The sequence below is a fragment of the Dysidea avara genome, chromosome 1, assembly GCF_963678975.1.
Source record: "Dysidea avara chromosome 1, odDysAvar1.4, whole genome shotgun sequence".
In the NCBI taxonomy this organism is placed as follows: Eukaryota; Metazoa; Porifera; class Demospongiae; order Dictyoceratida; family Dysideidae; genus Dysidea; species Dysidea avara.
In genome coordinates, this window is record NC_089272.1 from 21,163,134 (window position 1) to 21,176,043 (window position 12,910).

Sequence of the window (12,910 nt, forward strand, 5' to 3'; positions counted from 1 at the left end):
TTGTGTGTACTGTGGTATGCCTTAAGGCAATATTTATAGTGAAAAATTCAAGCCTGTAGCCTTAGCTATTATTGAGTCTGAAAGCATCAGTCAGTCAGCAGAAAATTCCACTGAATAAAATGGTAAACATTTCATAGCAACTTATCAGAAGCATTCCGGGTTGCACTAAAAGTACTTTAGTGCTTGGTTATACTGCACCTAACCAACACTGCCAAGGTGCACGAAGGTAATTGTAAGGCTGGTTTCTAGTAAATGCTTTTTGATGAACCTTATGTTATTCAGAATGCATCAGGAGCAATCTAAGAGAGTCTAAAATCTGGTGCAGCATGCCTTTCTCAGATAGCTGAGAATTCACCAGAAGCATTCTGCGAGTGTAAAATGCTGAAAATTCCTGGTGGAATCTCCCCAGATCTCCTAGATGCCATGTGCATAAATGTAAGCACACGGATTTTTACACTATCGCCCCCTTACTCTAATAAACTTTACTTTGCCGCCCTTGAATCAATTCCTAGATGAAGGCCTGCATATGCACTGTCTACACACATACATAAACCTTGTACCACATAGCAGGTAATGCTTGAAGGATTTTGCTTTCGGGACACAGAGCGGACTTTCTCTTCAAAAACACTTCCACAATTTTTGAGATTTATATGCAACTTGCTATAATCTTGACCAACCATTTTGGCATGATTGCGTATCCACTTTGACTATATCATACTGTATATTAGGAATTGTGGCATACCCCCAGGAAATTTTGCATTTTAGACTTGCATTGTCAAGTACTTATGCCGCTCCAGAAAGTTTTGCATTATATACTCTCTTAGATTGTTTCTGGTACATTCTCAGGTATTTGAAAATAATATGCCACTCCAAACTATTTCAAACCAGGCACATGCCCACAGCCAACTGTGGACATGTACCTGGTTTACTGAAATTGTTTGTTTTCATAAAAGTGTATGTGATGCATTCTAGGGTACTTTCATTTAAACCATTGATAAAAAATTTAAGGAGGCTAAAAGTTTTTCAAGGGGGAAGTGCCCCCCTCTAAATGAAACATGTAGTAATTGTGATAATCATTCTATGTGTATTTATACAGTTTAAACTGTAATATGCATGTAGTGTGCCATATTTTTCAGTTACAGGATTGTTTGTACTCTTTCATACCAAGCCAACAATACAAATGCAAGCTTTGTTATTGAAGTAGGCAATCCAACCTGCTTGCCCTATAGTCTAGTCTGTTTAAAGATGTTATAATAAGTATGCTTGAAAAGTTTCAGAAAGGAGAAAAATGCATGACTGACAGCCTCGATCTGAAATCACACAATGATTAACATTTTTGTAGATGCAAATAGGCAGATTTTCTTCATTACTGTGAAAGTCATCAACGTAATTATAAACTGTAGATACGCTATCGGGTCATTCCATACCAATCAACCAAGAAAAATCCTGACCCATTCAGATTTTCTTGAAATTTTGCATAGACGTGAACTCTACTAAGAAACTTTCTCACACCAAAATTTGACCTATTCTATTGATCTCCCTTCAAGATATGACCGCTCAAAGTTTATTAGAAAATTTTACAGCAGCTTACACAGGTTTAATAAAATGCCCATAGCTTTGTCAGTGATTGCCACAGAACCTTTTTGTTTAGATTGTTGGAATGCTTATTAACTTCTCTTTCAAGTGATACTTAATTACTCAAAGAAAAAGGTCAAACCACAAAAATGTGACTTTTTCCTTTGATCTTAGTTTTTTCAAAAACTGATATTTTAATTGCTTTTAATTTTTGTTCAAATAGTCTTCTAATAGCCTTCTTTCATGCCAGTAAGTTTGAAGTTGGGATGACAAGTAGATCTTGAGTTATGGCTACATATGTAATTTTTATTGATGTTTACATGCTACAGGGGGTATAACTATGGACACTACTATAACAATACGAACTTTAAAATTCAAATATAGTATTGAATCTCATCAGAATGTGGTCAAGTTGTAATACACATACAGCTGGAAGCATAGTACACAGGTATAATCATGAGATTAAACAGAAGTATTAATACTCTCCATTGCTGAAGGCACACCAATATACCCATTTTATGTATATCAATGCAGTTACGATAACTGGTGCAAATACCGTCTAAAGTCCATTTTGTACCATATATTGGGATGGTTTGGTGCTTAAGTTTGGTGCTTAAGTTTGGTGAAGAAAATAGTTTGACAAAATTGTGAAACTTCATAATAGGAGAGTTCAAATTTGCCAAACAATTTCTCCGCCAAGCTTTCTGTTATTATTCTGTATAGTGCTTGTCTAACATGTATAATTTCTTTTGTAGGATCTGTATGTAATGTATTTTGATGTAACAACTATACTTCATAAAGTCACAAGGAAAACTCCAGATGGGAAACAACACAGATATTAGCTTAGTAGCATTAATTTGCCTTGTCATCAGAGATACTATAGCAATTTAGGTGGTAGAGTACAGACTGTCCGTGAGATCAAGACCTCTATATTTACTCTGTATATCGGCATGAATTTTCAAAAATGTATTGTACCAGTAACACTTAGAAGCTGTATCACTGGAAAACTTCATATATGGACATCAACATAGACAAAAGCATTATTGCATATTTCAAAACCAAAAGATAAATTTGTAAAAGAATATTTTCATTGTCTGAAACTTTGAGTATCAGTGGGTTACATTCATTGCTGGACATACGTGCAGTAGTTCACCATCAGACACTGTATTTTGATTAATCCTTATTGACTGTACAACACCGATGGTGGTACTACACATGTCCAGCAATGAATGGAAACCATGCACTGATATACTAGAATACTTAACTATATTTTCAACAAATCCCTACCACTCCACACACTTTTTGTGTTCCTTTTCATGAACTGATAAACGAAATTTAGGCCACTTGTAACTTAGATTATCTTTAAAATTGATAAAATTATAGTCTGCATAGATTAAGCAATATAAGTATACACTATATACCCAATCAAATAAGCTATGCTAAGTAACTTTTATACGCACAGTAATATATTTAGTGAAAAGAAGTTGGATCCCTATATAAGCATGTAGTAGTTGATGCGTATTTAGCTTTTCACATAATTGATTGCATAACTTATTCTAAAGCAGTAATCAAAAATGCCCTGTAAAATTTTTTGCTATACTATAGGTGAACACTAAATGTTGTAAGTGTACTGTAGGACATTTTAAACTGTCACTGGTTTTATGGATATTTCATGAAAAATCAGGAGTTGTGGGTCAGTAATTTATACCTCATACTCAACTTGAAAATTCAAGAAAATTGGTTTACATTATCAGTGTCTAATTATGTGTAACTACTCCAAATTTCATGGTCATAGCACATTCTATTACTTAGTTACAAATTAAAAAAACAAAACGTTACCAGATTTTCGAGCAGTGCACTATTCCCCTCTGGAGTTTTCTTTGCACTGTCACTTTCTTGTGATTTTAAGAAATGTAGTTGTTATGTCAAAAAAATTGCATACAGATCTCACAAAACGAATTATACATGTCAAAGACGCTATATGGAATAGCAGAGAAGTTTGGCAGGGGAGTTGTTTGGCGAAGTAATGAAAGCTACATGTAAAACCTTCCAACAATTTAAATGGAGAAGTTTCACAATTTGTCTAACTTTTTTCTTACCAAACTTACAGTACCATATAAGATAATTTACCACCAAACCTTCCCAATATAATTATGGTATATAATCTCTCTATTATGGACTTTTGACAATATTTGCACTAGTTATCATAACTGCATTGATATACATAAAATGGGTATATTGGTGTGCCCTCATCAATGGAGAGTATTAATACTTCTTTTTAATCTTGTGATTATACCTGTGTACTATGCTTCCAACTGTATGTGTATTACAACTTGACCACATTCTGATGAGATTCAATACTATAATTGAATTTAAAAGTTTGTATTGTTATAGTAGTGTTCATAGTTATACCCCCTGTAGCATGTAAACATCAATAAGAATTACATATGTAGCCATAACTCATGATCTACTTGTCATCCCAACTTCAAACTTACTGGCAAGAAAGAAGGCATTTAGAAGAATATTTGAACAAAAAGTAAAAGCAATTAAAATATCCATTTTTGAAAAAACTAAGATCAAAGGAAAAAGTCACATTTTTGTGGTTTGACATTTACCTTTGAGTAATTATAATGAAGTATATATCACTTGAACGAGAATTTAATAAGCATTCCAAAACTCTAAACAGAAAGGTTCTGTGAAAATCACTGACAAAGGTATGGGCATTTTATTAAACCTGTGTAAGTTGCTGTAATGTTTTCTAATAAACTTTGGGTGGTCATATCTTAAAGGGAGATCAATAGAATGGGTCAAATTGTGGTGTGAGAAAGTTTCTTAGTAGAGTCCATGTCTATGCCAAATTTCAAGAAAATCCGAAGGGGTCAGGATTTTTTTGGGTTGATTTGGTATGGAATGACCCTATCATGAACCACGATAGTGGTCCATAGTAGGTAGGGACCAAGAAGATTAGCATTTTCACACCCAATAAAAATCATCCAAAAAACAGCCCAACTGTTCTCTTCAATGATGCGGCAATATTGGCAAGATAGGAGAATCAAGCCAAAAAGCCCCTTCAGAACAACCAAAAATGCTTCTAATACGTTGCTACAGAATTTTTAAAAAAAATTTTTTCATGGAGTTTTCTACTGACTGCCTGACTGACCAACTGCCTGATGCCTTCACACAAGCGCAACTTGGCAACCACTAAGGTTACAGGCTTGATTTTTTCATTGTTAGACATTGCTTCAGCTGGACACGTGCCTTTTGGCATACTGCAGTACGTACAGTGCATTCTTCATGGACTTACTAGTGTCCTCCTCTGTGTCACATTCATCTTTGCTGACAGCAAAAATTGTCGATTTGGCAGTAGCATGTGATGGCTTCCCTTTGTAACAGAAATCATCCGTATTTTTCATAGTGGCTACTTTGATTGCAGAAGTGCTTTTCAAACAGTTCTTGATTTGTAATGCTGTGTAACGGGTCGAACATACGTAACTGACAACAAAGTGTGATGGATACTTCACTGTTCAGATGATAGTTGATAGCTGGGGCACGTGTCGCTATTTTTTATTTTGATGTGGTATGCGTGGGTTCACCAGTTATAATAATTTTTAAAAAGTGAACAAACAAGTACACACATAAATTTGAAATTTTCAACTAGAGTAGGGACCATAGTAGATCTATAAAAAGTACTGAAGCAAGCTGGAGTAGTGCATGATATTAAATTGCAGTAAAATAATCAGAAGTGATATACAAAAGAGATATAACACTTTTTATTGTTCTACTGTGATTTAATATCATGCAAACACTTCTTATTGTTTTACTGTGATTTAATATTGTGCACTACTCCAACTTGCTTCAGTACTTTTTTTAAAATCTACTATGGTCCCTACTCTAGAAAATTCCAATGTTTTTGTGTACTTGTAATATTAAGTTGTAACTAGGCAGGAGTCTATTATACTTTTTAATCTTTAAATTATTCTTTCTGGCAATTCGTTTTAAATTTATTATTCCCAAAATTATTCCTGGAATTTGTGCAAAAACAAGCATAATAGTTAGAGTTTTACATAAGTGACTGCTATATTAGAATTATGGACTCTAAGTTGATAAATTAGAGTTTAAGTGACTGCTCTATTAGAGTATCTTGATCTTTTGTTTCGTTTTTATGCTTGCACTACCATTTCAGCTGTGTCAAAAAGATTTTTGCATTACACAAGGAAAACTTATGATTTTGCACTAATTATTCCTAGAGCTCATTCTGGAATATTCCCCAACTACCTATTATTCCTGAAATTATTCCAGCATAATAGACACGTCCCTAGTTGTAACTCAATTGTGGTTGGACCAGACATTCAGCACTTGTGCTGTAAAGCATTAACCCTTTATTACCGACGTTTTTTTTACAAAACCGCAAGTGTGAAAACTTTTATGGCTTGTGTGAACTGTGTGCGATACGAGTGGACCCCACCCATTAATTAACCCATCAAGCTATATACATAACAGTTAGACGTCAAGAACCAGGGTTCTAAGGGATTTAGAAAACTCGAAGGCCCTGGGCTGTAGCGCCCTCGCTGCGCTCGGGCGCTACTAAGGGCCTGAGGGTTTTCTAAATCCCGTAGAACCCAGTGGTTCTTGACGTCTAACTTATTTAGACTACAACTCGTTATTGTACCTTGAGTTGACAGCTGCTTGTAAATGGGAAATGTATGGCTAATTACTAGAAACAAGCCCTCTACACCTCCCTACATGGCGGGACCTCAGCGTGGCTGTTGCTACCCGTTTAAACGCCCATGCATTGCCAATGTTACAGGCGCGTGCTATGTATCGAAGTACTGGACTCAGCGACTGGACTACAACTCATTGTTGTTGTTGTTGTGCCCCGACAGCTGCTTGTAAGCAAGTAATGTAGTGTTGATTAGTACAAACAAGCCCATTACACCTCCCTCTAATTCAGTACGGCTGTTACTAGCCATTTAAACGCCCATGCGTTGCCAATGTTACAGACACGTAATTATTGTGTTTCGTATCGCCTCAGAGCGTGGTCTCTATTGGACATGACCGTGGCTCTACGAGATTTAGAGACCACGTTTTCAGCCAATCAAATTTCAGTATCAAACTTGTTGTAGTCTAATGTTTGATAACCATCTCTCTCTTCGCCATAACTTTCCCATGCTTCTTCCTATCACCGAACGGTAAACTTCATTAGAAGCGCTCGGTCCTTCTGAGTAGTTTGGTAGCAATTTCAGCTTCGTAGCCCCTAGGAAAAAGGAGTTATGGCTCCGTTTATAAAAGGCACTTGTTATGGCAATATATTAGCCATTCGATAATAAAGGGTTAATGACTTCTTGGTGCTTGGTGTTAATTAACACCTGACTGCTTGGTGTTGTTAAATAACTAAATCAATTAATTAATTAGTTAACACCAACTACAAAACTATATTTTGTAATAACCAAAAAGTGGACAGTTCACCTAGCAAAATTGAATTGATTCCATAAATAATATGCCCATATATACTGTATTTGACCAGTTAATAGCCATGGCTCGTGTAATAGCCGCCTCAGATAGTAGCTGCTCCACAGCCTAGAATTATTGTCATAGGAGTCACCCTCAGATAAGAGCCGCGCTTGTATTTGAATATACCAATGCAAGTGTTGAAACGACACGTTTGAAGCAGAAACTGGGCAAAGGAGTTATTTTAAGTCAGGAAAAGGTGTTTTGTGGGAAGTTAAATAAATGATAGTACTGAAGGATGATAAACATGAATCCTTATAAACACAGCAGGCTGCTGCCACACAAGCCGATAATAGCCACCCTTGGATGATAGCCACCTTCACATAGTAGCTGCATGGCCGAAATTATAGTAGCTGTGGCAATTAACTGGTCAAATACGATACACAACCATATTGTATCATCAAGAGTATTATCAAATCATTGCTACCACTAGCCACGTTAAGCTTTAGGAACTTTGTCGGTGCTGGTACATAGAATAAGGTCTTAGCAAAAAGATAATGCATTTTTAGGAAACTATACCACATCATGAATCTTATGTACAATTTTCATACTACAAAAACTATATTACATGCATGTTTTAGCTGAATTAATGTATATGAATATACAGATAAGTGAAGATATCTTAACAAATTACACTGTATGTATGGTTTAAATTTTTTAAGTATTTGTAACATCATTAGAAAGAAAGGCCCGGGTGATATAATTAATCACAGTGAAAACAGCAGAGCTGTACCGATACCACATTTTACAGCAGATACCAATATCCGATATTTTTGCCTATTTCCAATACAGGTGTTCTAATAAACCGATATTAAATATTCAGCTGCATGATACTTAAAAAGTGTAACCAATATGTATTATTGTGATAATAAGATTACAAAGCATAATCATTACGGCTGTGTTGAATTTTCTAAAATTCCTATTGTTCACAAAGTGCTTTCATCCAAACTTGTCTGTTTTTGGTCAGTGCAAGAGGTCAGAGCAGTATCATAGATTGAAAATGTATCACCAAAAAAAGGTGGTACAAAAACCCTCAAAAACAAAAAAGTATGATCCCTTGGAGAATTGAACCGAGGCTAATTCATAGTGATCAAGAATCTTACCACTCGTCTGCAAAGTTACTTGTGCATTTAAAGTGCTTTTAATAGTACTTGTAGTACTTTTACTAGTACATGCACTACTCAAATGACGTACCTGTGCTATAGACTTGCAATTGACTGATACCGATACTCGTAATATCAGTAATGATATCGAAATATTATCGGTATCGGTACAGCCCCAGAAAACAATAATACAATTATAGTGTGTCTTTAATTACTTAATGTTTGCATTGCACATGTCTACTGTAGATTGCTTACAATAAAGCCAAGGAAATTGTATTTGAAACTTTAACTACTCATATTAACAAGTTACTTGGTGGGCTACAGTTATTACCAGATGTAAATCCAGTATTGTCACAACCACAAAATGAAATTGTTAAACATTATTCCACCTTAGTTGCGTTGAACTTACCAGAAGAAAAGGGACAAACTACTAATGTCAAGGTAATTTTAGAGTAGCTATGTTGTGCACTTACACTGAGTACCCGAAAACTGATTTTAATTTCTATTGCAAACTTATTAACATTAAATCTTATTCTCAGACGCATTCTTATAAAACTGTTTGAGTAACTATGTGTAAGTGTTAAACACCCATGTCTAAATGATAACTTGCTCTATTTATGCAATCAATAGCCTATTCTTGTATAACTGTAATCAGCCACTTAACTATATTACTCAACAGCCTTGCTATAGCAGCAATTTTAAACTAGGCACAGTGTGCGAAATAACTTTTCAGACATGTACTGACAAAGTGACAGGCCAATATGAGAATTGAGCAGACACCAAGGAATTTGCCTGGACATTTAAATTAAAATGTATCAGTGCATTTATTAATGTATGTATCTATTAGTGTATTGTATTTTATTTATTATTACAATGGACAATGTAAACAACTTACAGTGACAATGTTACATTTAACTGGAGAAAATGGAGTTAATTTAAATTGACATAGTGACACTATTGGTGAGTTAGTCTAAGTGATACGCTGATTACACATGAGTTACAGATAAGCTATAACAGCAAACACGGTATAACAACATCATGCACGGTCCTCTGTTTCACAATCATCACCTGATTCAGATCCAGACTCTTCACTGCTGCTTATCTGAAGCCAAGATTTCCATGCAGCTAAAGAAAACTCTTCATTATCATCATCATTTTCATCTGATTCTCTCCCAGCCCTGCTTGATGTTGTTCCTCTGGTAGAAGCAGTAACTCTCCTTGTTCTGTCCTTATACCATTCTGAAATGGCATTTGAAGGATCCCACTGATCAATTGGTGGACCACAACAATCAATCCGAAGCAGTTGATCAAGCCTGTTCTCAGTAAGATTAATACGACGGTCATTCTTTATGAACTTAAGCTGTGAAAACACCCTTTCAAGGTGTCCATTGGACAAAGGTAGACAGAACAACAATTCCACTACTCCTAAAACATTGCTCCATCGTTTGGCATCTACACAATTGAAAACCTTCCACCACACCACCTTGTAGTCATCTTGTACTAAATTGAAGTATTGTTTGCCATATTCCACCATGTCGTCCCATTCCTCTTGGACCAAAGATATGTCAATGCCAGCTTTCTCAAGAGGAATAGAAAACCAGTCACACACTGCCTCCAGTGAAGCATGACCAAATGAAGGAGTGCTGGCCCGCTCCCACCCATGGGTAGCCAAAAGCGTTACTGCTTGAGTTAAAATAAGCAACTGCTCCTCTTGCACCTTCAATCGACTAACAAGACAAGAGTCAACTGCTTCCAACCAACTTTGATAGTTTGACTTCAAAAATGCTAGGCCTTGAGTGTGGTAATGCAAGTTAACACCTTGATAAGTCACAATACTTGCCACATCTGTTGACTGAATTCGAGTGAGGACTTTCTTAACTGTAGGAAGATTTTCAACAGACTTCAATTTCATTTCATCCAGTGACCTCTTCGTCTTTACAAAGGCCTCAACTGTTCTAACAACACAGAGCTCATCCTCTTGAAGAATTTTGCAAACAATTCCCACTGGCTTTAACAGATCATGGAAGAAGGCACAACCAAGCAAGACCTTGGATTTACGCCAACGTAGAATGTAACCTTTCAACTTCTGTTTGTCAACTGATTTGACACCGCGATCTTCTGACAGTGACTTCAAATGGCTAAGGTAAGCACCAAACCTGTCAATGACTCGTGATAAAGCAGCCACCTTGTGAGCCACAAATCTGGTGCCACAAGCTCGTAAAGGCCTTGCTCCTCCTTTGTGTGGCAATTCACAATCTTCAAAACATTGTTTAAGCTCCTCCACTATTTCTTTCAATTCAGCACATTTCTTGGGAGACTTTTCGTACACATAATATATTTGTAGCAGAAACTCATCCACTGTTGCAAAGAATGTGGTCTTCAACGCATCTTTGATGGAGAGTTCTAATCTATGTGCAAGACACCAGCTTACTATAATCCATGGCATATCTCTTTCAAGGTGGCCCTTCAGTCCACCACTCCCTATATTTGCAGAAGTACCATCACACCCCAAGCCAATAATTTTCTGCTTCCATTCTGCAGGTGGGATATCTAAATAAACCATAGCTTGTTTAAAACAATCATAGAGGCCTTGCCCTGTGCCACGGCGGAGTTGTCGTACAGCAAAAAACTTGTCTCTTACAATTACCTTTCCATCTTCTGACAATCCATCAAAGAACAATACCATAAACAATTCTTCATCAATGTTTCCACAGTCTGTGCTACTGTCTACCTGGATACTAAAAAATCTAGCCTTGTTAATATCCTTCCTCAACTGGTGCCTCAGGTCTGCACCAATGAATTCAACGAACGTTGCACAAGCATGGTCATTACGATAGCTTCCTCCTATATCAACGCCGTGTCTTTCCTCTAGGTCACAAAGAGTCTTCATCTTTTTAAATGACATCTTCTCCTTTGCTATCAGGTAAGCTATTTCAAACTTTCGCTTCAATCTAGCCCTGGTCAATTCATCCATTGATGGTAGAAGTAAGGCCCTTGCTATTGGAGCGTAGTCGCAAACATTAGATGAGTGCTCCTTCTTATATAAAATCATTGCGCGCTTATGCATTTCCGTGCTGGCGTGCTCCTTGAATGATGAAGCACGGGTATTAGTTGTTCCTTCCACAAAGGCAGAGTTATAGTTCCGCATTGATATTAACCGCTCTTGGAACTGACCACAGATACTGCACTTTAACTTTGACACGTGCTCGCGGTCCCCAGCAACAACGACGAATTTCAGCCATAGGGTGGTGTCTAACGTTTTATCATTCTCTCGAATCCATTTTTCCACCGTCTTCCTTGTAACACTTCTATTACTTCCTTTTTCCTGCCTTTCTGCCATGGTCGGACATTTTTTCCGGACAAAGTTAATTATGCCCTGCCAAATGATGTAATTGTCCGGAAATTGTCCGGTGTCCGGACGTTATTTCGCACACTGAGGCATGCACCTGCGGCTGGCTGTGGGCACACCTAGTTTTTTGAAATAGATTTTCATCAAAAATGTGTGTGTACCTATTTATCTGTCTATGTTTGTTTGTCTGTATACACTCATGTGAGCAAACAATTAAATGGTCACAGCAACTGGTATGTGAGAAATATTAGTTAACTGAAACCTGTGTTTAACTTCTGCACAGGTACGTTTTGGCTCAGGAAATAGTTTCTTTTAACTGCTTTAAAATATGGGTGTTCGGTATAGCAAGTCCAACAGGCTTTGTAAATGATTTTCCCAATATGCTTTACAGACTCTTGTAGCGACCAAAAAACAACACAGAAAGCCTCGTAGACCAAAAGGTTGTGTCCAATACTTATGCAAACAAAGCCAAACTAAAAATAGAAGCAGCCTCTAAACTTTCGCAAGAGAATTTGCATAAAAAAATCACAATAGACAGACTGTAAAACAATTGAAAGATAAGTCTGTTCGTAATTGTGATTTAAAGTGATTTGCTTGAGTTATGTTTTCTAAGCAGTGAATGGCAACATACTTGTAATTACAAAATAATTTTTGGAAAAGTGGAAATACAATATTTACAATAAAATCTAATTCGCTAGCTAAATAAATAATAGCAAAACGTTAAGGTAAACTAAGTTCATTTTTGGTTAATCACCTATTTAGCCAATATTATCTGCATTTGGTGCTAGAGTAGGAAGACATCAACTTGTTAGTCAATAATTGATTAGATACACTCCCACTAGGAACCCAAAAAACTAAAAGCTGCAACAATTGATGCAGGAGTCAAATCTTAAATTTTAAAAAAAAACTTTTGTTCAGTTCAAAAATAGAGATTATTTATGACAATGTAAAAAATTTTTAAAGATGGGCAGCTGTATGTATGTACTTTATAAACTCATATAGTTTATTTCAGTTTTGACCCAGCCTATAAAAGAATCAGGCATTCATTTGAGACTGGGCATTTATTTTGGATAGGCATTTAATCGAATTCAAGTCATGGTAGAATGCCATTATTGTAACGGTAAGCATGGAGAACATTATTTTGTTGACTACCTAAACAGGTGTAGTCAAGGCCTAAAATGGTTGAAAAACTGGTGTTTAATACATTATTATATGCAAGCACTTAGACTCATGCAGACTACTCGTGCGATAATTTTAGCTCAGACATCTCTAAACTTTATGTTAATAAGTTTGAAGAAACAGCAGCAGCAAGGTAAAAAATTAAAGCCTCCAACAGTGGACTCCACATACAATTAACTCAGGCCTCCACAATTAA

The 12,910-nt window shown here is 36.3% G+C and overlaps 1 protein-coding gene across 1 annotated transcript in view; it reads left to right on the top strand.

Annotated features, from left to right (window-relative positions):
* Positions 1-12,910, top strand: part of LOC136258997 (uncharacterized) — an 81,070-nt gene that overhangs the window by 42,578 nt on the left and 25,582 nt on the right. Inside the window, exon 8 of the mRNA XM_066052405.1 lies at positions 8,433-8,627. Within this exon, the coding sequence (XP_065908477.1) occupies positions 8,433-8,627 (195 nt within the window). The remainder of the gene's footprint in view (positions 1-8,432; positions 8,628-12,910) is intronic.